Source organism: Mastigoproctus giganteus, chromosome 10, assembly GCF_048544385.1.
Source record: "Mastigoproctus giganteus isolate SK-2022 chromosome 10, ASM4854438v1, whole genome shotgun sequence".
In the NCBI taxonomy this organism is placed as follows: domain Eukaryota; kingdom Metazoa; phylum Arthropoda; class Arachnida; order Uropygi; family Thelyphonidae; genus Mastigoproctus; species Mastigoproctus giganteus.
Window position 1 is genome coordinate 52,472,993 of NC_143584.1, and position 27,634 is coordinate 52,500,626.

At 36.8% G+C, this 27,634-nt stretch overlaps 1 protein-coding gene across 2 annotated transcripts in view; it reads left to right on the forward strand.

Moving 5' to 3' along the window:
- The window catches only part of LOC150079033 (twitchin-like), a 2,795,346-nt gene that overhangs the window by 1,390,200 nt on the left and 1,377,512 nt on the right, over positions 1 to 27,634 (forward strand). For both annotated transcript variants that reach the window (XM_090382361.1, XM_090382360.1), the window contains one exon: positions 14,040 to 14,342. In XM_090382361.1, the coding sequence (XP_090238487.1) occupies positions 14,040 to 14,342 (303 nt within the window). The remainder of the gene's footprint in view (positions 1 to 14,039; positions 14,343 to 27,634) is intronic.

Genomic DNA, 27,634 nt, shown 5'->3' on the forward strand with positions numbered 1-27,634 from the left:
GCCCCTGCGGTAACAATGGAATAATCACTTTCTTGTCCTGCTAACAAATTTTCTGGCATCCTCCCATCCCATCTCCTTCAACTCATGTACAGTACTACTAGTACTAATACTAACTAGTACCACTACTAATAATAATATAATACTATAATATAATATTAATACTTACTAATACTGACACTAGTTAGTAGTGATTCTCATCAGCCAGTATAATCCCAACACTTTGCGTATTGGAGCTTGAAGTGGTGAAACCATGTTTAATATCCAGGGCAAAGTTTCTAGCATTCCCCCCCCCCCCTATTTCTCCTTGGGTCCATACATGGTATTACTAGTACTAATACTAACTAGTACCCCTACTAACACTAATATAAAATAACACTAAAAATACAATACTATAATATAATACTAATACTTATTAGTACTAATAATAACTAGGTGGTAGATGACTCTCATCAACTGGAGCAATGCCACCACTTTACTCATCAGAGGCTTGAAGTGGTGAAACCCATGTTTAGTCTCCAGAGCAAAGTTTCTGGCATCCCCTCCCAGATACTAAGTACTTTACTTTTTTTCTTGATACTAATTACTGTAAATTTTGATATCTTTTCTGTAAATATTGAGTATGGAATATAAATATTCCATACTCAATTTGCATTTCTGCTTATGTTTTTTCTTTGTTATTTTATTTATTTAAATGGAACATTACCATAACAATTTTGCAGGTTATCGCTTCAGTAACTTTATTATATCAGTTTCATTTTTCAATTTTTAACCAATGGACCAAATGACCAAAATAAAGAATTAAGAAGAATTTGCATGCTATAGATAGATACATTCTTTGGTAATCTCAGATTTTGATATTTATTTTGGCAGTTCCTGCTTAGTAAGATATGTTTTCTGAAATATGCCTCTTGATGTTGCACCTGTATCAACTAATAGGCATTGTACTCAGTAACTATTGGGATGGGGTGGGGTGGGGTGGGGCAGGGACAAAAGCAACATAATTTGTGATATCTAGGCCTAATAGTGGTTAAAACTAATAATAACTAACTGTTTACAAAGCAAGATATCCTATTGTTTACTAATAGAAAATTCAAATTCAGTAGTTTCTTGATAATTCCAATAAGTAAATAAGTCAATGATGACTTGAATTTCTCAATATTCAAAACTGTCTGATTTTGAGAAACTCCCATAGCAATAATGCTTTAAAATTCATAGTATCTAAATCTACATTAAAGCATCAACATTTTTATGATTATTTTCCATAGAATTAGTCAACACAAAGCAATTTTCTTATTGACTAGTTCTATGGAAATTAGGCAGAAAGTCAGAAGAGAGGATGCTAACATATTCACACTTGAGTGATCTTCCAGTGAGTTGTTCAGTGACTGTTTTTCAGGTGGAGTAGGTCAGTCTCCAAGTGCCTAGTTTTATGATAATATGTGAAATATTCTTTTGTTCACTTTACTGGGATCTGAAGCAAAAAGTTGCTTTATCACACACCACACCTTACAGATGAGTATGTAAGAAGTTTAGAGAAAAAATGTTTTGATTTTTTCCATTACAAAACCAGTATGTTTTTTTTATAGAAACTACCCATTAAACAAAGCAATCCACTCCTTTCTAATTAATTTCAGTGTTAGAAGTTCATGTGGATATGATTGAAATATTTCCCTCCTGCACTTCATACATTAATTATATTTGATAATAATGTAAGAACAACTAACTTAGTTTTCTGATAAATGATATCTTACTAATGCAAGTTGTCATTACACTTCCCAAATTTAAAACAAATTATAGTCGGCACATAAATATGATATGGAAATGCAGTAATATCCTTTGCTAATCAAGTAAGTTTGATAGAAATGTTGCTGGAACAAACTTCCATCTGTAGAAGTTGTTGTAGAAGTTGATAGCTTAAATAGATTCAAGACAGAACTAGACAAACATTTGGAGCGAGTGGATGAGTGAAACGAGAAGGGTTTTTTTTTTTTTTTTTTTTTTTTGTGGCTGATGCTATATAAGCTTGCTTGCATCATGCACCTTTACTAATGCTAGTAATAAAATAAAAAAATTAATTACAATTGATTATTATTTTTATTTTTCTTCAAAGGTAATTTTTTTCCTTTGTTCATTCAGCCATATGCCCTAAAAGAATAACAAGAGATTGCAAGAGGCTTTGTTTTGTTTTATTTTTTTTACCTTTTTTAAATTTTTGACATATTAGTAGTAGGAGGTGGTAGATGACTTTCATCAACCGGTGAAATACCACCACTTTGCTTATTGGAGGCTTGAAGTGGTGAAACCCATGTTTAGTCTCTAGAGCAAAGTTTCCGGCATCCCCCTCCCCCCATACTTCTCCTTCAACCCATGCACGGTACTAAGTACTATAGGTTTCGATACCTTTCGTGTTTGGGGTTTTCATAAAAAAAAAAAAAAAGTTGTGTCAAATGATGCAAGGAAGACTGGGGGGGTGGTGGGAATGTATCCATGTCATTTATCTATTATCGCTAATTGTTGAATCCTTTTAAAATTTATTCAAACAATCCAATGCTCCAAAACCAAATGGAAGTGTACTCGTATATTCTAACCATCAATCACTCTCTGGTTCAAAGCAGATTTTTGCAGATTTTATACAACCAATCTTTTACAGTTTAAATTTATGTCCCATTATCTATGTATATCATCTGAGAAAGATTAAAGATTCCATCAGCATTTATTTTCTCAATCTATTGAAAGTCTTAAACATTTCAATCAGGTTTCCTCACAGATGCCAAGTTTACAAAGGCTGCAATCCTCTCTGCAGCCTTTGTAACAAATTTACTTTATTTATAAAATGCAGCTTCTAGACCTGTATGCAGTACTTGAGATGAGTCTAACCCTTGCCTTATACAACCCAGTAATCACCTCCTTGTAAAATCCCTTTCTGGGAAAATTTCTGCATATCATTTACAGAAACCCATCAGCTGCCCTAGTAGCCTGTCTACATTGCTCAGGAAACTTAATTTTGGAATGTACAATTATCTCTTTTCTCTACCTCTTTTTCCATCTCTTTTTTCTCTTCCCTCCAATTAGTGTGTTATTCTGAGATTACATTTACTTATATACATCATCTTCAGTTTATCAATGTTAAATCTTAATTGCTGTTTCTCAGCTGTCTACCTAATTTTTCTAGGTTACAGAGCATATCCTGTTCCTGTCATTAATCACTCTACCCAACATTATATCTTCAGCAAACTTAGACATTATACTTGGTATGCCTTCATCAAAATTATTAATAAATACTGAAAATAGTAAGGGCCCCAAACTAAATCCTGAAGAACTCCACTTTAGTCTGAGAGGAGTAGTGCCAATTAAAACCACTCTGTCTTCTGCTGCTCAACCATCTCTTTATAGACAGTGGTAACTTCCCACAAATCCACGCTGCTCCAATTTTACAGCAGGTTTTCATATGGAACAGTGTGAAAAACTTCACTGAAATCACTATATAATGCCAAAATTATGTGTCATCCAATTTCTTTTTTATTCCCTAATGTCTGACTAATGAAATTTATCAGACAAATCTGACAAATCCTAATACATCTCTATTACGGTTGCTGTATAACTACATTGATGTTAAAATGGTCCTGCATTACTTCTTTAACCACTGATTCCGTTATTTTCTCTGGAATGGAGGTCAAGTTTTCAGGTGTGTAACTCACTTCACCATTTGATCCTCCTTTGTAAATAGGAGAGACATTTATGCACTCCAATCTATAGGGATCACTCCAGAATGCAAGGATATGCTCATAATTTTTGGCCAAAGGTTCATTTTCTGCTTCTTTTAATAATTACACAGATTTCTGAACCAAGGTGTCTTATCTACTTTTAGCTTTACCAATTCTTTTTCACTTCGTTCCTAGTTTTTATATAGTCATTCAACTCCCAGTTATAACTTTGTATACATCTAGTATTCCCATCCCTAAAAACATCTTCACACAAGAACAGAGATACAGAATATTTATTCCATTGCAACCTGAACTGGATCATCAATAGTTGTGCCATTAGTATCTAGTGGGACAATATTTGTCATCTCTTTCCTGTAGTGTTAACATAAGCAAAGAATTATTTGCTACTTTTCTTTTCATTCTTAGCCAAAGAAAGACTTCCCATAATCCCTTTGATGACTTCATTACAGACTAGTTTATGTCTATTGTAGGTTTCTGTTTTTTGTCATGATTTATATTCATTCCATGTATTTTTCTTGTGTCACTAGTCTCATCAGTTGATCAAACATTCGTTTTTCTAAACCTTGAAGGCAATTTATAAACTGCAATTTATACTTAGTTGGTATAAAGTGCTTATAATTTCTACAATTACTTTTCTAAATGTTCTCTATTTAGAATTTGCAGTTTGTAACTGTAAATCAGTTGATCACTCCAAAAAGAATTTAAAAACTGTCTAAACCATTATAATCAACTTTACGAAAGAAATCCATTTCCTTTACCCTTTCCAAGTAACTCATATATCTAGATTCCAAGTGAATATATTACGATCATTGCTACCTAGTGGTTCTATTCTTCACGAGTGAATATAGATTCAAAATATTTATTCAGTTTGCCGACAACCTGAACAGGATCATCACTAGTTACACCATTCATATTTAGTGGGTCAATATTCTTTGCTACCTTCCTTTGCATTCTTAGCCAAGAACTTCTCATAATCTGCCTTAGTTTGCCTAAATGCCTTGGTGACTTTATTGCAGAATAGTTTATACCTACTGTAGGTTTCTAGTCCCTGATAAATTATATGCATTCCATCTATTTTCCTTCTTTGCCACTAGTCACATCAGTTTACCTGATATCTGTTTAGGTAAGCCTAGTAGCGGCTACAATTACTTCCCTGAATGTGTGTATATATATATATATATATATATATATATATACATGTAAACCTTTATATAACATGGTAGTTAGGTTCCTATAAAATCTCGTGTAGTGTAGTACAAAATCCTGTTATACAGGACTAAGAACCAGTAGAAAATGGGCGGGGGGTTACGTTCCAAAAAGCTAACAAAAATATACCATTTTTTTTATAACTATCGGTAACTTAATTTTTATTAAAAATAGTAATAACTGAACAAACAACTTACAAACTCTGATACGTATATGTCAGATAATATACGTTCATTTAATTTTATTCCTCTTCATCACTGCTAAGTATGATCAAACGAAAACGTTTTCTCTGTTGCAGAATGTGAACTACCTTCTGAACTTTCTTCTGCAGCATCTAGATTTCATGTACATTTCAGGTACATTTCTGCCGCTCCTGGAACAGAGACGTTTCTTCTGATTTATTTTCTGTTTTATTAGTTTAAATTGGCATATTAACTTATTTTCTAGAGTAGTTTTATATTGTTATTTACGATACTTAGATTAAAGTAACTTAGATAGAGATTTTGTAGGTATTACTTAGTATCGGAAAGGGTATTAAATCCACGTGTTTACCGTTCGTAAATAGCCGCCATTGCTACGCGATACAAAATATCTCTAAATAGATAGCATAAGCATAATATAGTATAGTATAGTACATAATATTGTCAATTAATCAGATAATTAATCTTGTTGAACTTCATTGTCAATTAAATTGTACTTTTAACTATACATATAACGACTTGGGTTACGTAACATAAATAATTAGTAAAAAATAAATAATTAATACTTAACTTGATACGGAAGTTATATAAAGGGATTTCATAGATAACACTCGATACTGAAACATAAATATAGAGTTATAACTGTGTTGAGATATAAGTTTAGGGTTTTAATTTTGTACTGAAATTGAAATTTTATTGAAATTAAATCGAAATCATGACTCTGACCAGAACAGCAAAGCAAAAGGCTCAAGCTAATGGGAGTGCTGTGGCTCAGGGGAGAACTGAGGGGGGCAGTTGCCCTCTGAATCACAGCCTATTAAAATGCACTAATTGCTTGATGTTTGTGGAGCAGTCAGGAACGGGACATGATACTGCCATGGGGGATGTCTTTGTGTGTGCGCGATGCAAGGAGTGTAAGGAAATCAGGCGACAACTCAGCATTGTTATGGGCCTATATGAGAGCTTGAAAGACAGGGTGGATGCCCTCGAAGCATTAAAAGTGAGGGGCCCATCAAGCTCTCAGCTGCCCACACCAATGCCAGAGCTTGCACTTGGTCATCGCGCAACACAGCGGCAGCCCCCAAGGCAGAATCCGCTGGTCCCAAAGGAACTAGTAGTTGTTGGTGACTCTATTATCAGGGAAACGGGAAACATGCTTTATAAAAAGGATAGGTGGAACAGGACCAGGGTATGTCTGCCAGGGGCAAAGGTTGATGACGGTGTAGAGCGGATATCATCTTTTAAGGGCACAAAAGGTGATATAGTTGTACACGTTGCCACTAATGATATTAAGAGTAGGAGACCAGCGGAATTACTTAACAAGTAAGGGTCACTGTCGAAAAAAAAGCCGTGAATTAGGGTTGAATTTGAAAGTGTCTGCAATTCTGCCCAGACACGATAGGAGGGAGTATATCATGAGAGCCCTGTCGACCAATTCGGCCCTGGAAGGATTGTGCAAGGCTCAAGGGGTAGAATTTTTTTCAGCCTGGTCTGTACTTGTTAACAGGAGAGACTGCTTCTACAGGGATGGGATACACTTAAATAGAAAGGGTGCAAGAATGTTTGCTGATGCTATCGAGGCAGTGTTAGGTGGGTCGGAAAACTGCTAGATTGGGGGAATACAAGGACTAATAGATTAACAGTAGCCACTGGCAGAAGTGAAAGTGATTCTTGCACTGCTTCTATTGGAATGAGCCGCAGCCTGGAAAATAAGATGCAGGATAGTTCAGAGACTGCTGGGAATCATTGGGGTACAAATAAACACATAGGTTGTGTTAAGGTAGCTAAGAAAAAGAACAGATGCATATATACTTGCGTGTACACCAATGCTAGGAGTTTAGTAAATAAATTTGATGAATTTGAGGTATTGCTCAAAACATCAAAGGCAGATATTGTGGGGATTTCAGAGACGTGGTGTCACACAGATATAAGGAATGCAGAACTGGAATTTGGGGAGTACAATGTCTACAGAAAGGATAAACAGGGTAGGAAGGGAGGAGGGGTTATGCTATTAGTTAAGAAATACATAAAATCCAAGGAAGTGAAGCCAGTCGACATTGCTGGACAGTACAGTGTCGAGTCAGTTTGGTGTGACATAAGCATTGGGAGATCAAAATTGAGAGTAGGAGTGTGCTATAGGCCTAATGACTCTGATGAGTATAATAGGAAACTGTACAGGGAAATAGAATGGGCCAGTAAATCAGAGAGTCTTATAATGGGAGATTTTAATTTCCCAGATATTGACTGGAATTTGGGGGCTAGTCACTCACACACTAACAAGGCTTTTGTGGATTTATTGGATGATTGTTTTCTCCAACAGCATGTTCGGGAGGCAACTAGAGGGAGTAATACTCTTGATTTGATTATCAGTAGTGATTTGATTATCTTCATGCATTAAGAATCTGCAGGTAAATGAACCACTAGGTGGCAGTGATCACAGTGTGCTGAAGTGGGATTTACTCAAAGAGGTAACTACCATTAGGGGTAAAGGGAAGGGTTATTGCTTTTGTAAAGGCGACTACGATGGACTGAGACAGTATTTAAATTCTATACAGTGGGACCAACTGATGATGTTAGCAACAGCAAATGCAAAATGGGAAGCATTCAAAGAACTTATCTTGGAGGCTACTAGGCTTTACATACCAACTAAGAAATATTGTTCAAGGTTTAGGCCTAAGTGGATGTCAGATGAACTAATGAGACATATGGCAGAGAAGAAAAATGCATGGGATACATACAAATTAACACGTGACACAGAAGCCTATGATAGATACAAGTTGATCTGTAACCAAGTTACAAAGGAGGTTAGGCAGGTGAAGGCAGATTACGAGAGATCCTTGGCAAGGGATGCAAAGAAAAACAGCAAAGAGTTCTTTACTTATGTAAACTCTAGAAGGAAGGGGATGAATCAGATTGGTCCACTTGATATCGATGGGTCAACTGTTGATGATCCTGCTCAGGTGGCTAACAAACTGAATGAATATTTTGCATCGACATTCACACATGAGGAGTTATTCAGTGAGGGGAATGCCAGAGGTGTATTCAACTCTGGCAGTAAGCTAGAGAATCTTGTAATAACTGAGAGTAAAGTGGAGGAGAAATTGTTGAAGATAAATACAAGAAAGGCACCTGGGGTGGATGGGATCTATCCAGTTATATTAAAGGAAGCAGCAAAGGAAGTAAGCAAACCCTTAGAAATAATTATGAGAGCTTCCTTGGACTCAGGGGAAGTACCCATGGACTGGAGATGTGCAAATGTAACCCCAATTCACAAAGGAGGATCAAAGGGCGACACAAATAATTATAGACCTGTTAGTTTAACTTCTGTTCCTGGAAAATTAATGGAGGCACTGGTTAAAGAAGCACTGCAGGATCATCTAGACAAGACTTCAGTCATAGCTCAGACACGGCATGGTTTTGTTAAGGGAAAGTCTTGCCTGACCAATTTGATTGGATACTATGATGTAGTCACAAAAGAACTGGATGCAGGGAATAACTTTGATATTATATACTTGGATCTTAGAAAGGCTTTTGATACTGTTGCACATTGAAGACTGCTGCACAAATTGGAGCAGTGTGGCATTGGAGGCAAATTGCTGCTGTGGATAAAGGGGTGGTTGAGGGGGAGAAGACAGAGAGTGGTAATCAATGGACACTGCTCATCGTGGACTAATGTTATTACTGGAGTCCCTCAGGGTTCAGTATTGGGTCCATTATTGTTTTCAGTATTTATAAATGATATTGATGATGGTATATCAAGCTTAATGTCCAAGTTTGCCGACGATACGAAGGTTGGCAGGGTTGTCAAGGACACTACTGACACTATGCTACTGCAACAGGATCTGGAAAGGTTTAGCAGATGGGCTTTGAGGTGGCAAATGAAGTTTAACATTGACAAATGTAAAGTACTACATATGGGAAACAGCAACTCCAGAGCAACATATCAACTCTGTGGTACTACACTGACAGTGGTAGAGAATGAAAGGGACCTGGGGGTATTTGTGCAGGCAGATATGAAGTTTTCTGATCACTGCAGACAGGCTGCAAGTGTAGCTCATGGTGTGTTGTCGATGATATATAGGAATTTTTCTAGCAGAGATAAGGAGGTGATTATTCCCTTGTATAAGGCAATGGTTCAGACCACACCTAGAGTACTGTATACAAGTCTGGAGGCCTCATTTCAAGAAGGATGTAGAGATGCTGGAACGAGTACAGAGAAGGGCAACAAGATTAGTGAATGGAACAAAGGGGTGCTCTTATGAAGAAAGGCTTAAGTTTTGCAAATTTCAGTGTCTGGAGACTAGGCACCGGCGAGGTGATCTGATAGAGGTGTATAAAGCCTTGAATGGTTTGAGCATGCTCAATGCTGATGGGATTCTTCCTCTTGCTCAGAATAATCACCCGAGAGGGCATAAATTCAAATTGAGGAAAGACAGATGTAGGATAGACGTGAGGAAATTTGCCTTTAGCCAGCGGGTGGTTGGTTGGTGGAATAAACTTCCATCCCTTGTCGTGGAGGTTGATAGCCTAAATAAGTTTAAGGCTCGGCTGGACTGGTATTTCGAGCGAACAGAGGGGTGAAGTGGAAGTGGTTATTTTTTATTTATTTATTTTTATTTATTTATTTATTTATTTTATTTATTTATTTATTTTATTTTATTATTTTTTTTTTTGTCTGATGCTGCATAAGCTTGCTTTCTTGCATCAGATGCCTCTACTAATGCTAATGTATCTTCTGTTCTCTTTAAAAAATCAGTAATTTGGGTTTCTTTGCTTTTGCTTGATAGACCTTTGTAAATTTCATGGTATGGAGCTAAGCATTTCTGAAGAACTATTTTGAACTTTGTGCTCCTTTCAGTTTTGGTTTGGTTTGTTTTTTTTTTTTTTTTTTAGGAGCATTAGCAACTAAGGCCATATTGCTCCTTGGATATGTGGTGGTCATTCCCCAACCTTTCCGCATCCTTCGTATTTGGTGGTCACGGGCTTGAACCCCGGTCTAATCAAGAAGCGTGTGCTACGCACTGCTGCTCCTGCGCTCCTGGCTACGGAGGTGCCTTCCTTTCAGTTGATAGATCTGCATTCAGAAAATAAGATTCTAATTGCTCAGTCAGTTTATGCCTTCCCATATTCTTTTTAGTGTAAAATTTGGAACTTCAGGATTTTCATCTGCGCTATCATCCTCTGAATTGATTTGGTTCACCTTCGATGCCATTTCCACCAAATCCACTTCGCCAGCCTGTTTTTCTAACAGTAATTCTTGAACATTTCAGTAGTCATATCATCGAAACCTTCCATTCCTATTGACTTAACAAATTCTGCTATTGCATTGATTTCATTTTCTGCCAGTTCGACCATATTTCCTGAATGAACTGACTGTGGCCATACATTTTTCCAACACGCATTTAATGTTGACAGTTTTACTTCTCTGAGTGATAAAGTTATGATTCCAATACAGTCCACAATTGAAAAATACCTTTTTAGCAGTGCTTTTTTACATTCTTTTGGCATAATTTAGGGCTGGAATTTAATTCACGACAAATAAATTATTCCAATATGGTTCTTAAGAACAAAGTTTAGTAATACATACCTGGAAAAATTTATAAACTATCAAATAAAAACCAAAATAATCTTACAAAAACCGTAAAAGTTGCAAATTGCATGCTTCGAAGACAATTTTTTATGGTCTCGAACAACACAAGTTCAATAGCACAGAACCTAACATGGAGATTTCCAAATTTTTTTTTTTTTTTTTTTTGCATATCCACTAACGAGTGAGCAGCTGGGAGTCACAAAAAAGAATGGAAATTTTGAAAAATTACATCCGATATAACAGGGCTTCCCCACACAAAAGCTCAAAAATACATACTGTGTTATGCAAGGTTTGCCGCAATTTTCTAACAGTGCTGAAATGAAACCGTATTATTTAAGTACTGTGTTGTAGAGGATTGCCGCAATTTATCAATCATGTTAGAGCAAAATCATGTTATTATTATTATTATTAGCCATATGGTGCAAGGAAGCCTGAGACTTATGCTGCAACGGCCAAAAAATAAAAATAAATTCCAATTTGACCAGAGAGAGAAAGTAGAAACGAATCACCAAGAAAGAGAAGAATGATGATATCCAGCTCAGAACCCTAGGTGTGCCAAACCCATACTCACCAGATGTGAGCCTCTGTGTTGTAGAAGTACCATGTTATATAAGAATTGCCTGTATATACACTTTTCAGTGCTATTTCAAATAACGTTGCAAACTGTATTGGTTACTAATTAAAGTAATTCCATGTGTACACTAGTTACAACTCTTCTTGTAAGTGCTGTCATTACTTATGTTTAGTTCTAAGTAATTTTAGGCTCTCTTTATAATAAATATGAACATGAAAATATATGCTTTCAAATTAGAGGAGAAGGATGACAACAAGGATATCATACCTATTAGCCATTGTTTTCCAGTTTTGTCTACCAAAAAGCCAAAAAAATTTTTGACTCCCAAATTTATTGAAATTGAATTAAAGATTAGATAAATATATATGTAATAGGTAATGTTACATAAAAAAAGAAATTAGGATGAATTTCCAAACAATTTTTTATGATTTTTTTTTTAAATTCTTATTTTGGGTAACAAGCCAAAATGAAAAAAAAATTAATATTTAGTCATTTATGCACAAACTTCCTCCATAGAGTCTGTTACTCATGAAAATCTTACTGTTTGTGGCCCAGACATATTCAAGAAAATCACTCTGAAAAAACAGTTTTTTTTAAGTGTAACTGGCAGTTTTTCTTGATCTTATGTTGTTCAAGGCTCTGTTTTCCCTTATATGCCATACTCTTTTATACTCTTTCTTTTATGTTAATTGGGACATAGTACATTTTGTTCCATCTTCTCTTTAATCGTATACAGTTTTTCTCATATATATAATCGTATGTGGTGATCAGACTCTATCTTGAACATTTTGTACATGGATTCCTGGGGTAGTACCCTCACTTGCTCATCTTTTCTTCCTTACCTCTTCTTCTGTTGTCAGTTGATATCCCTCTTATTTCTTATGGAGATGATTTTAAAATTTGATATATTTTCTGTAGCTTCAATGAGGTAGCAATTAATAATATTTGTTCTTTCTGAAGTTAAAAAACATTTTGCAATGTTTGGAATTTATTACATTTTATTACTTTAGGCTGAACAGAAGTTCAGCCTAAAGTAGAACAGGCTGAAGAGCTTATATATGAGACACACAATCCAAGATCACAATGATCTGGGGTTGTCAAACTGAACAAAAAATTCAGTTTGAGTGTCACAAATGTTCAGCTGTTCTACAAATGTTCTACTATTTCCAAAACTATGGTGGAATCCAGAATGCACAACATAAATTTTTTTCTATTCTGCATTCTGGATTCCACTAAATTTCTAAAGCACATTCTAAAGCACAAAACAAATATCCCACTGTGGTACATTTCATAGCCTTTAAATATGCATGTCCTAAAGCACATTATATCTGACCTCAGAGCCAAAAAGAATCCTAGATCCATTTTACTTCTTTTATTACCAGCTGTAAAGCAGTCTGGAACAAAATCTGCAAAATTGAAGGGAAAATACACAGCACACCCTGCATTGGTCCTGGAATATGATGGATGCACTGTTGCAGACTGAACTGCAATAGCCAGTGTTCTTGGGTAAATATTTTCTAACATCATCTTACTCCCCAGAATTTCTGGTCTGTAAATGCAAAACTGAGAAACAAATCCTTAATTTTACATCAAAGGGTATTTACCTATATAATGGGTCACTTACCATACACAAACTGAAAACAGCTCCACCCTTACAAAGGCAAGTATTGTTAGACCAGATGACATCCATATGAAATTATTACAAACTTTTCACCAAAATCCATGGACCACCTGCTCTTCCCATACAACAGAATCTTCCTTGAACAGAACAGCAGTTTCTGGACATCTGGCACAAGGCAACTATTCCTCGTTTTTGCTAAGCCAGGAAAGGATCCTAAATTTCCAACAAACTACCATCCTGTTGCTCTGACTAGCTGCTTGTGCAAAATATTGGAGAGAACGATCTACAGTTGTCTTTCTATGGTACTTAGAATCAAAGGACCTTCTCTCCTGTGTTCAGTGCAGTATCTGAAGGAACAGGTCCACCTTGTACCACTTAATTAGAAAGGAAATATCCATCCAAGATGCTTTCCTAAAAAGAGATCACTTGGAGTCCATCTCCTTTGATATGGAAAAGTGTATGACACAACTTGGAAATTTCATATTTTAAAAGATATTTTTAAAGATCTGAGATCTCTTTCTGATCATAAAGATCTCTCAGATCTTTATGATCTTTATGAGATCCTGTTTTATTAAAAACTTTTTATCCCATCAAGGTTTGAGTATAATCTACCCTCTCTCGGTCCTTTTGTCAAGAGGAGGGAATACCACAAGGATCTGTTTTAAGTGTTACACTTTTTGTCATTAAAGTAAATTCCATTACCAAACAACTGACTCCACCTATAAACTGTACTCTCTGTCAATGACTTCAGCATATTTTCCCAGTCATGCAATGTGAGGGTTCTTGAGAGACAACTGTAACAAGCCACTGATTACCTTAACTCCCAGACTTTGGCCAATGGTTTCAGGTTCTCACTGCAAAAGACTGCATATATTTTTGTTGCAAGCATAACTCTCATCCTGAACCTGAATTAAGACTTGGGAAAGCACTTTTCTAGTGCTTGTATAAGTCTTATATTAACTGTATTGTGAAATATAGTTTACTGTATTTCACAAACCACTTTAGAAATATTAAAAATTAAGGAAAGGTAATAAGCTTTTAATTGTTAGTTAGTTATTGTTTTTTAAATATTTTTGATTTTGAAGACTTTCTTAAAAATAAAAATAAAAATCTTAATCTCTAGCCAAATCAAGTGCTCCTGGCCGTCCAGAAGTAGTGGATTGGAATAAAGATCATGCAGATTTGAAGTGGACTCCACCTGATAATACTGGGGGTGCTCCAATTACATCATATATTATTGAGAAAAAAGAAAAGGGCAGTCCTAATTGGGAAAAAGCAGCAGAAGTTCCTGGAGACCAGTTAAAAGCAACTGCTCCTTTCTTGGATGAAGGAAAGGAGTATGAATTTCGTGTAGTTCCTGTTAATAAAGCAGGTCCTGGTGAGCCAAGTGAGGCTTCAAAGGCAATTGTTGCCAAACCAAGATTTTGTAAGTTTATATTTTTAATACTATATATATATATATATATTTAAGTAATGTTTAAAATAGTTGGAATAAAAAATAAAATAATGCCAGCACTATGGCATGACAAGAGCGAAAATAGTTGAAATTAAACTTAAGAATCAAACCAAACAGGGAGGGAAGGAGGGGTAAAAAGAGTAAAAATATTGCAACAGAAAATCTCTAAGATAATTTAGAACATCTAATTATAAGAACAATAAATAATAATTCATTAAATTTTGAAAGCCAATTAAAATAGAAATTTAACGGCGTCCCCTCTGACGGGCACCAGGTCCAAATTTATGTGAAATATCACCAACAGAGCTAAACTACTAAAGTAAAATAAAACAAAAATAAACCAAAAATAGACTGACCATTATGCCCCATCTCAACAGAGAACCACAAGGCCAATAAGATCAGGGAATAGCTGCATTTCGATCGCTAGACAAATTGCCGCAAAGGCGAGTCGATCGAAAGATCAGTCCACCACCCGATCCCCAGATCGAACCGCCAATGCAGAGGACTTGAATAGTGGTGGTCCTGATGGAGCAAAAATTAAAAATAGAACAGATACAAGCACTCCAATGCAAAGCCACACTACTGACAGAAGTAATCTTAACCAGTTTATATAGACGAAAAATGAACTATGGATGGCAGCACTGGCGCAGCGTTAGCAATTCGCCCACTACTGTCATGTGATATACATATATTTGAATAACATTTAAAATAGTTGGAAACTGAATCTTTCATGATAAAAATAAAATAAAAGGTACAGCAAACATCAGAGGCAGCAAAAAGCATATTCCTCTAGATTATGCTTGAAATATAACCATACAAATAAATTAGAATGAGAGTTAAAAATAAAAAATAAAATAATGCCAGCAGTATGGCAAGACAAGAGCAAAAATAGTCGAAATTAAACTTAAGAATCAAACCAAACAGGGAGGGAAGAAAGGGTAACAAGAGTAAAAATAGTGCGGCAGAAAATCTCTAATTTAGAGAGATTTTCTGCTGCACTATATTTACTAGGAGTTATCATGGAACAAGTAAATACATGGACTGTGTTAACGTAACCAAGAGTAAGAACAGGTGCACATATACTTCCATGTACACCAATGCTAGCAATATAGAAAATAAATTTGTTGAATTTGAAGTGCTGGTCAAGACATCAAAGGCAGATATTCTTGGGATATCAGAGATGTGGTGTAACACAGATATAAAGAATGGAATGGAATGAGAATTTGTGGAATACAATGTGTACAGAAAGGACAGACATAATAGAAAGGGAGGAGGAGTTACGCTGTTAGTTAAGAAGCACATAAAATCTAAGGCAGTTCATCCAGTTGACATTGGTGTACAGTGAAATGTTGACCCAGTTTGGTGTGACATAAGCACTGGAAAAGCACTAGCAAGACTTTTGTGGATTTATTGGATGACTGTTTTCTACAGCAGCACGTTTGAGAGGCAACCAGAGAGAGTAATACTCTTGATCTGATTATCAGCAATGATTATTTGTGCATTAAGAATCAGCATATAAAGGAACCACTAGGTGGCAGTGATCACGGTGTACTAATGTGGGATTTACTTATAGATGTAACTACCATCAGGGGTAAAGGGAAGAGTTTTTGTTTCATAAAGGTGACTATGGTGGTGTCAGACATTTTTAAAATTTTATACTGTGGGACCAAATGATGATGTTACCAACAGCAAATTCTAAATGGGGTGGCATTCAAGGAATTAATCTTGAAGAGGCGTTTCATACCAACTAAGAAATACTGTTCAAGGTCCAGGCCTAAATGGATGTCGGATGAATTAATGAGGCTCGTGGCAGAGAAGAAAAATACATGGGATGCATATAAATTATCAGGCAACACAGAAGCCTACAACAGATATAAGCTAGTCTGTAATCAAGTCACAAAGGAGGTAAGGCAGGCGAAGGCAGATTACGAAAAATCTTTGGCAGAGGACGCAAAGAAAAACAACAAAGAGTTCTTTACTTATTTAAATTCTAGAAGGAAGGGAATTAATTAGATTGGTCCACTTGATGTTGATGATCCTGCTCAGGTAGCTGACAAACTGAATGAGTATTTTGCATCTACATTCACACATGAGGAAATCTGTAGGGAATTGGGGCCAGAGGTTTATTAAACTCTCAACAGGGAGCTAAATGATTTTGCAATAAATGAGAGCAAAATAATTTAAACCTAAAAATGCACCTGGGGTGGATAGGATCTATCCAGTTATATTAATGGAGGCAGCAAAGGAAGTAAGCAAACCCTTAGCCATAATTATGAGAGCATCCTTGGTTCAGGAGAGGTACCCACATACTGGAGATGTGCTAAGGCAGATCAAAGGGTGATACAAGTTACAGAGCTGTTAGTTTAACTTCTGTTCCAGGGAAAATAATGGAGTCACTGGTTAAAGAAGCATTGAAGGATCATCTAGACAAGACTGCAGTTATAGTTCAAATACTGCATGGGTTTGTTTAGGGGAAATCTTGGCTCAAAAATTTTATTAGATATTACAATGTGATCATAAAGGAACTTAAAGCAAAAAAAATATCTGATATCATATAATTTGATTTCAGGAAAGCTTTTGATACTGTTGCACATGGAAGACTGCTCTACAAATTGGAATTGTATGGCATTAAGGGCAAGTTGCTACAATGTATAAAAGGCTGGTTGAGTGGGAGAAGACAGAGAGTGGTAATGAATGGACACTTCTCTTCATGGAAGAATGTTATTAGTGGAGTTCTCCAGGGTTCGGTGCTGGGCCCATTGTTGTTTTCTGTATTCATCAATGATATTGATGAATACCAAAACAACAATGCGTATGTCAGGCTTAATGTCCACATTTGCAGATGATATGAAGGTTAGGGTTGTTAATGGTTGTGAATGTTAGGGTTGAAAGTGTCTGTAATTCTGCCCAGACATGATAGGAAGGAGTGTATGATGAGAGCTTTGTCGATAAATTTGGCCCTGAAGAGATTGTGCAAGGCTCAAGGGGTAGAATTTTTCTCAGCCTGGCCTGTGCTTGTTAACAGGAGAGACTGCTTCTACAGGGATGGGATACACTTAAATAGAAAGAGTGCAAGAATATTTGCTAATGCTATCGAGGCAGAGTTAGGTGGGTCGGAAAACTGCTAGCTAGGTGGGGATACACAGACTAATAGATTAACAGTAGCTGCTGGCAAAGGTAAAAGTGATTCTTGCACTACTTCTATTGAAATGCAATTGAGCAGCAGCCTGGAAAACAAGGCCATGGGAATTTCCAGGACTGCTGGGAGTCATAGTGGAACAAGTAAATACATGGGCTGTGTTAGGGTAACTAAGAGTAGAAACAGTGCATGTATACTTGCATGTACACCACAGCTAGGAGTATAGTTAATAAATTCAATGAGCTTGAAGTGCTAGTCAAGACATCAAAGACAGTTATTATTGGGATATCAGAGACATGGTGTCACACAGACATAAGCAGTGCAGAACTGGAATTTGGGGAGTACAATATGCACAGAAAGGATAGACAGGACAGGAAGGGAGGAGAGGTTATGCTGTCAGTTAAGAAACACATAAAATCTTAGGAAGTGCATCCAACTGATGTGGGTGGACAATGCAATGTTGAGTCTGTTTGGAGGACATAAGCACTGGGAAAGGAAAAATGAGAGTAGGTGTGTGTGTTATAGGCCTAATGAATCTGATGACTATAATGAGCAATTGTGCAGAGAAATAGAGTGGGCCAGTAAATTAGAGTGTCTTATAATGAGGGAATTTAATTTCCCAGATATTGACTGGAATTTGTGGGTTGGTCACTCACACGCTAGCAAGGCTTTTGTGGATTTATTGGATGACGGTTTTTTACAGCAGCAGCATGTTCGAGAGGCAACTAGAGGGAGTAATGTTCTTGATCTGATTATCAGTAGTGATTCTTCATGCATCAAGAATCTGCAGATAAAGGAACCACTAGGTGGCAGTGATCACAGTGTGCTGAAGTCGGATTTACTCAAAGAGGTAACTACCATCAAGGGGGAAAAGGGAAGGGATTCTGCTTTCATAAAGGTGACTATGATGGTCTGAGACAGTATTTAAATTCTATACAGTGGGACCAACTGATGATGTTACAAACAGCAAATTCAAAATGGGAAGCATTCAAAGAACTTATCTTGGAAGTTACTAGGCTTTTCATGCCAACAAAGAAATATTGTTCAAGATTCAGGCCTAAATGGATGCCAGAGAAGAAAAATGCATGGGATATATATAAATTAACATGTGACACAGAAGCCTATGATAGATATAAGCTGGTCTGTAACAAAGTTACAAAGGAGGTTAGGCAGGCGAAGGCAGATTACGAGAAATCTTTGGCAAAGGATGCAAATAAAAACAGCAAAAAGTTCTGTACTTATGCAAACTCTAGAAGGAAGGTTATGAATCAGATTGGTCCATTTGATAGCGATGGTTCAACTGTTGATGATCCTGCTCAGGTAGCTAACAAACTGAATGATTATTTTGCATCGACATTCACACATGAGGGAGGGGAGGGAGGGGAATGCCAGAGGTGTATTCAACACTGTAGTAAGCTAGATAATCTTGTAATAACTGAGAGTAAAGTGGAGTTGAAATTGTTGAAGATAAACACAAGACAGGCACCTGGGGGTGGATGGAATCTATCTCGTTATATTAAAGGAGATGGCAAAGGAAGTAAGCCATAATTACGAGAGCTTCCCTGGACTCAGGAGAGGTACTGGAGATGTGCAAATGTGACTCCAATCTACAAAGGAGGATGAAAGGGAGACACCGGTAATTACAGACCTGTTAGTTTAACTTCTGTTACATGGAAATTAATGAAGGCACTGGTTAAAGAAGCATTGCAGGATCATATAGACAAGACTTCAGTTATACCTCGGACACAGCATGGGTTTGTTAAGGGGAAAGTCTTGTCTGACTAATTTGATTGGATACTATGATGTAGTCACAAAGGAACTGGATGCAAAGAATAACTTTGATATCATATATTTGGATCTTAGAAATGCCTTTGATACTGTTCCACGTGGAAGACTGCTGCACAAATTGGAGCAGTGTGGCATTGGTGGCAAATTGCTGCTATGGATAAAGGGATGGTTGAGTGAGAAGACGGAGAGTGGTAATCAATGGACACTGCTCTTCGTGGACTAATGTTATTAGTGGAGTCTCTCAGGGTTCAGTGTTGGGTCCATTGTTGTTTTCTGTATTTATAAATGATATTGATGATGGTATATCATGTTAATGTCCAAGTTTTCAGATGATACAAAGGTTTCATTCTCTACCACTGACAGTGGTAGAGAATGAAAAGGACCTGGGGATAATTGTGCAGGCAGATATGAAGTTTTCTGAGCAGTGCAGATGGTCTGCAAGAGTAGCTCATGGTGTCTTGTCAATGATATACAGGAATTTTTCTAGCAGGAATAATGAGGTGATTATCCCCTTGTATAAGGTAAATGGTCAGGTCACACCTTGAGTACTGTATATAGGTCTGAAGGCCTCATATTAAGAAAGATGTAGAGCTGTTGGAACGAGTACAGAGAAGGGCAATAAGATTAGTGAATGGAACAAAAGGGTTGCTCTTACGAAGAAAGGCTTAAGTTTTGCAAATTACAGTGTTTGGAGACTAGGCACCTGCGAGGTGAGCAGATTGAAGTGTATAAAGCCTTGAGTGGTTTGAGCATGCTCAGTGCAAATGGGATTCTTCCTCTTGCTCAGAATAATCGTCTGAGAGGGCATAAATTCAAATTGAGGAAAGACGGTTGTAGAATAGATGTGCGGAAGTTTGCCTTTAGCCAGCCGGTGGTTGATTGGTGGAACAAACTTCCATCTGTCGTTGTAGAAGTTGATAGCTTAAATAGATTCAAGGCAGAACTTGACATACATTTGGGGTCAGTGGGTCAGTGGATGAGTGAAATAAGGGGTTTTTTTTTTTTTGGATTATGCTATATAAGCTTGCTTTCTTGCATCATGTGACTTTGCTAATTCTAATGATGTAAGTTTGCTACTTGCACTTAACCTTTGGGCTCCTGTGCCGACCTATGACACTTACCTCTGCTGATGGGGAAAGAATATTTTGCAGGCATCAAATGTCAACCAGCTTCACACATTTTTCACTCAAATATTTATTAATTTTTTCCCCAATTTATGGAGATTCTCTAAATCTCCTTCAAACGTTGGAGCAGCTGTGGCATTTCCGATACCTTTATTTCAGCATCCCTTCCATCTGAATTCAGTATCTTCTCATCTGAATTTTATGTAGGTAAACCAGCTTTAGAAACTCTCTGTTCTGATCATTCTTTAAAATCTGTTATTTACATTGATTCCCTCAGCTCAGTCATGACATTATGTAATTCCTCAGATAAAGTTTCACCTTGTTCTAGATGAAATTAGAAGCTTATTACTGCAAATTGAAGAATGTCATCAACCATTCATATTCTGTTGGATTCGAGCACATTCTGGTATTTTGGGTAATGTTCAGTAATGAACTGGCTGATAAAGGTGCAAAAAATTCAACCATCGTAGTTTTAACCAATATCCCTGTTTCAGCATCAGACTATGGACTAATCATTCATACTGCATTCCTATCAGAATGGACAGCAATATGGCACTCTCAAACTAATAATAAACTCTTTCAATTTAAACAGGATCTAAAAATTTGGCACTCCAATATCTGTACATCAAGACAAGAAGAACTTATCCTTTCAAGGACAAGAATAGGTCACACTCATCTGACACACCTTCATTTACTTACAGGAGATTATTATTATTATTATTAGCCATATGGTACAAGGAAGCCTGAGGCTTATGCTGCACCAGCCAAAAAAAAAAAAAAAATCCATTAGTTACCCCCTGTGTGTGTGTGTGTGTGTGTGTGTGTGTGTGTGTGTGTGTGTGTGTGTGTGTGTGTGTGTGTGTGTGTGTGTGTGTGTGTGTGTGTGTGAGTGAGAGAGAGAGAGAGAGAGAGAGAGAGAGAGAGAAGTAGAAAGGCATCACCAAGAAAGAGAAGAATGATGATATCCAGCTCAGGACCCTGGGTTTGCCAAGCCCATACTCACCAGATGTGAGCCCCTGGGGTGTTTCACCACAGTGTACACTTTGCTCTATAAATCTAACTGTTGAACACATTCTTATTGATTGTTCCTACTGTAAACAAGACAGAACTTCAACCCTGCTATCACTGGTTAATCTTCATAAACCAATAACTTTAGAGAATCTCATTGGTGAAAACACAAATATTTCTGAATTTTTCAACTTCCTTGAGCAAACTGAAGTTTTTAGTCTTTTTTGATTTCAGTCTTTTCTGAATTTACGAGAATTTCTCGTTTCTTTATATAATAAATGAATAGGTGCAATATGGCCAAAGCAACTTAAGTGCCATCAAATCCCCACAGCAACAAGAACAACAATACTAGAAAAGTTGGGCAAATGGGCTTAGAGGTGGCAACTGAAGTTCAGCATTGACAAATGCAAAGTACTGCAAATGGTAGCAGTAACCCCAGAGTAACATGCCAACTGTGCACTATACTCACGGTAGTGAAGAATTATTATTATTATTATTCATTAGCCATATGGTGCAAGGAAGGCTTATGCTGCACCAGCCAAAAAACTTTCCGAGTTACCCTGAGAGAGAGAGAGAGTCAGAATTATTAGTATTAGTTGAGTCATGTGATGCAAGAAAGCAAGCTTATACAGCATTAGCCAAAAAAAAAACCTTCCCATTTCATCCATCTGGTCACTCCAAATATTTGTCTACTTCAGTCTTAAATTTATTTAAGCTATCAACTTCCACAACAAAAATGAAAAAGAGCAAGCTCAATGCTGATGGGATTCTTCTTCTTGTTCAGATTATGGGGGCATAAATTCAAATTGAGGAAAATCAATTGCAGAATAGATGTGCAGAAATTTGCCTTTAGTCAGTGGATAGTTGATTGCTGGAACAAACTTCCACCTGTTGTTGTGGAAGTTGATAGCTTAAATAAATTCAAGGAAGGACTGGACAAACTTTTGGAGTGAATTGATAGGTGAAATATGAAGCTTTTTTTTTTTTTTTTGCTGATCCTGTATAGTCTTTCTTTCTTGCATCATATGCTTCTTCTAACGCTAATATTGGACTGTTGCATGCAGTTCACATTACCTCAACTACCATGCTTGCTTGTATAATATAGATTGTGACAGTACAGTAAGTGGTGCAGCAGTTTTTCATTCATTAGAATTATAGCTTCATTACTAGCTACATGTGGTATCTTCACTGTCCAGTTATATGCCCTAAAGCTACCACTTGACAGGATTGTTGAATTTTCCATTTCACCTGTCCTAATCTATATTGAATCTCTCAGTGCAGTCTCTACCATATGGTAGAATTTCTTTTCCTGTCATCCTAAACTAAAAGCATTCACTGCCAGTTACTCTCGTGCAGCAAGTCCAATCAGTTAGTAATATTTACTGAATCCTAGAACATTCTGGCACTCCAGAAAATGAAGGTGCTGACCTTGTCCCTGATCAATCCATTCCGATATTCTCACAGTACCCTTAGGTTCTTTATACAAATTAACAAGCATGTAATTCACAAGGCCTGTTACAATAACTGGTCAAGATCTCTTTGAAACTAATACCAACAACTGATTTTACCAGATAAAACAAGGCCCAAACTTGTGGCTCTCCAGATTCAGATGCAACAGATGAGAAAAAAGTGATATTGTCAAGACTGAGAGTTGTGCATACTCATCTTGCAGATCTCTTTCTATTGTTCAGAGAAAATCCATGCTAGTACACATTCTCTCACACTTAACCTATAGTCCATTTTCTGGTAGACTTTCATCGTTTCTTATCCATCCAGTCATCCTGCAGATTGATTGTATCCCACTTCCTCGAAATAATTCAAATATGGAAGAACCCTTACTATATTTGAAGTGTATTGGCTTATACAGATGTTGTAAGCTTAAGCTTATTTAAAAAAAAAATAAAAATAAAAATTATAAATAAATAAATTAAAATTAAGATAATAATAATAAAGTATATGGGTGAAATTAACATGGGAACATTCTGTATAATTAGAAAATTTCAGTGAACAACAATTATACCTGCAACGAACAGTTGTAATGGGATAAGGAATAGTCATTAGGAAAATATCTAAGGGCGAGACCATATTTTTCCGAAGTACGGTGAACATTCGACTTACTGAGGGGAGGTCAGGTTGAAATTCAGGGGAAATTTAGGTAAAGTTCGGATATATAAGGACTGGTTCAGTGGCAAGTAAGCGGAGTTTTTTAGAGTTAGCAAGTTGGGAAGCAGTGAGTAAGTTAGTAGTCGAGAGAAGTCATGGTTGGGAGTTGTAGTTAGGTGCAGATATGTAACTAGTAGTCCAAAGAGAGTAGATAAATTTATAGTAAGTGGGCCGTTTAGTATGAATAGGCCACATTAAAGTGAGTTTGGTCGAGGAGAATCTTGGATAATAACAAGGAATCTGATGTGGAAGCCATTAAAGAAAGTGCCGGAAGATCAAGGAGCTGGTCCAAAAACTCAGAGAAATGAAAGTTATTGTAAGTACTGTTTCGTATTATTATTCCTAGTCAAGGAAATAATCCAAAAAAAGGGAGAAAGGCATTCTGAAATCCTAACTGTGATAAATTTGACTAGCCCAGGAGGTAGCTGGATAATCAAATTGGATGTCGTAAAGAACTATATACAGTGCACTCCCGCTAATCCGAACCCCGGTAATCCGAACACGTTTCGGTCAGCGGAGAGGAAATTTTTTAGTTTGCAAAATATATGTTAAATACGTTAAATTTAAATGGTATTAATGGTACAAAGACATTTAGAATTTCACAAAAAAATTGTATTTTATTGTAGTACTGTACTAATACAAAATTAATAAATCAGTGTTTGACATGGCCTATTAAAACTACAGATCAATACTTATTCACCAAAACAGGAACAAAAGCCATTTTTCAGAAGTAACAAACTCTGTTAATTTCTTTTGATGTAACGATGAAAATCGATTAGAAGATGCTATGCTTTGCCACCGGTTACACTCTCCCACAGCTCAGCAACCCAATATACAACATCTTTTAAGTTCACTTGTTTCATTTTCTCATGTAAAGAAAGTGAATTTGTGTTATCTTCTATCAAGGACCTAAGATATTTCTTTCTGTATGCAAGCTTGATAGACTGTAACACCCCCTGGTCCATGGGCTGTAATAACAGTGTTACATTAGGCGGTAAGAAAGCTGCCTTTATATCCCCTGATGTAAACTCGGAAACGTCTGGGTGGGATGGCCAATTGTCTATGAGGAGAATGGCGCAAGGTGGCAAATCATTTTCATTGCTGAAACGTTTCACTGCTGAGACAAATTGATTATGAAACCACTCAATGAAAAGCTGTCCGTTCATCCAATCTTTTTTTTAACTTTTGTAATGAACTGGAAGATTGTTAATGTTCATATTTTTAAAAGCGCTCTCGGCTTCGCTGATTTAATGATCATCATCAAAGGTAGCTTGTGATTTCCTGACGCATTACTTCAAGCTATCAACGTCACTCACTCCTTATTCATTTTAAAATCTCGGGTACGTCATTCGGCTAATCCGAAATTCTGCTAATCCGAACATGGCTCGGTCCCAATTAGTTTGGACTAGCGGGAGTCCAGTGTATAATTCAATTTAGAATGAGATATAGAACAGACTTGTTGAAATTGTCTATCCCAGTGGGGGAACATCTGTAATGTGGAAAAGTTTTCTTGTGATAAATTTTGTACGTATTTAAGTCAGTTTCTATAATTAAACATGCTAAATTTTTCATGTGTATTGTCAATTGTCTCACTAAATTTTCTAGCTAAATAAATAAATTGCCTGGAATTTTGTTAATGCAGTCAGAGGGCCCAGGATAACTTGTAGTTACCAGATAAAATTAATGTAGGTGAAAAAAATTGTGTATAAATAAGTAACTAATTATTTATATATAATAGTACATGGAAGAAGGAGTGTACACCTACAATTGACATGCCTATTAAGAAAGGAAGTCATACAATGTGTATAATTCAGTGAACAGACACAATTTAGCCTGAGTAGCACTTGTGTTGCTAAACTTCATGCCAAACAACTGACAATTTAAAAACATCACCTGCATTCTTCTTATTAGCCACTAACCTCATCAATTCATCTGACATCCATTTTGGTCTAAATCTTGAACAATATCCCTTAGTATAAAATAATTAGTGGCCTCTATGATTCATTCTTTAAATGCTTCCCATTTGTCATTTACATTTTTTAACATCATTTAGCTCCACAGAAATAAGTCTAAGAAATGGCTGAACCAATTGTAATCATGTATGCAAAAAACAAAACCCTTTCCTTAACCCCCGACAGTTGTTATATCATTGATCATTATGATCAATGAAATAATCTCTGCCACCTAAATCTTCCTTTGCTTTAAGATTCATAATACATGATAAATCTCTGCTGATTACCAGTTCAAGAATATTTTCATATTGTAAACAGTATTCTAGCAAATCGAGAAATGTTCTACAACCTATGAGTTCCAATCAATATCTGGAGAGTTAAAATTCAACTCCATGATAACAAATTGTATTTTGCTGGCCCACTCTGTTTATAAAGTCATTCATTACGCTAATTACAGTCATTTTTCCTACATCAAACTCCAACTCTTAGTTTTGTTTTCCCCAGTGTTTACATCTCAAACCAGGATGACTCAATATTACAATGGCAACCTGTGTCTACTGGTTGTACTTTACAGTGTATGTCCGGGGGTGCCTCCGTAGCCAGGTGGGAAGGAGCAGCAGTGTGCAGCACACGCTTCTTGATTAGACCGGGGTTCGAGCCCGTCACCACCAAATACGGAGGATGCGGAAAGGTCAGGGAATGACCACCGCATATTCACGGAGCAATATGGCCTTAGTTGCTAATGCTCCTAAAAACCAAATAATATGCTTTCGTTCATAACAATGTAGTCCATAGCTAAATGCATCACTTACCCCTTCGTGGGTCCTTTTCTATGCACATTATAATCACTATATTTGAATTTTTCTTTTCCAGTAGCAGAATGATACCGTGTTTATATTATATCTATATTGTCAGCATCAAATGATGCTGATAGTAAAGGTATAATAGAAACATGGTATCATTGACCATTATTTAAAACTCATTAGCATTAGTAGAGGCATACGATGCAAGAAAGCAAGCTTATGCAAGCCAAAAAACAACCTCCCATTTCACCCCTCCTTCGTTCCAAATGCCTGTCCAGCTCAGCCTTAAATTTATTTAGGCTATCAACTTCCCCAACAAAAGATGGAAGTCTGTTCCACCAATCAACTACCTGCTGGCTAAAGGCAAATATCCACACATCTATTCTACAACTGTCTTTCCTCAATTTGAAACTGTCCCCCCTCAGGTACTTAATCTAAACAAGATGAAGAATCCCATCAGCATTCAGCTTGCTCACCTCAATCAGATCACCTGACAGGTGCCTACTCTCCAGGCGCTGCAATTTTCAGAACTTAAGCCTTTCTTGGTAAGACACCTCTTTCTTCCCCTCACCAATCTTGTTGCCCTTTTTTGTACTCGTTCTAGCAACTCTACATTCTTCCTAAAATGAGGCCTCCAGACCTGTACACAGTACTGTAGGTGTGGCCTCATCATATTGCCTTGTATAATGGGATAATCATCTCCCTGTCCCTGCTAGCAAAATTCCTATATATTATTAACAAGACTCCATGACCTGCCCTGGCAGCCCGTCTGCACTGCTCAGCGAACTTCATATTTGACTGCACAATTACCCCCAGGTCTTTTTCACTTTCCACTTCCCTGAGTGTAGTAGCACACAGTTGGTACGTTTCTCTTGGGTTATTACTATCAATATGCAGTACATTGCATTTGTCAATGTTAAACTTCAGTTGCCACTTCTCAGTCCATTTGCCCAACTTATCTAGATCCAGTTGGAGTAGCATTCACTGTCTTTACTGTCGTTCAAAACCCTGCCAACCACTGTATCATCTGCAAACTTGGATATTAAACCTGATATACCTTCATTAATATTGATAAATATACAAAACAACGATGGGCCCAACACCGAACCCTGGGGAACTGTGCTAATCTAATAACATTTGTCCAAGAAGAGCAATGTTGATTACCACTCTCTAATGTCTCCCACTTAACCATCCCTTTATCCAATGTAGCAACTTACCCTTAATGCCATACCTCTCCAGTTTGTACAGCAGTCTTCCATGTGCAACAGTATCAAAAGCTTTCCTG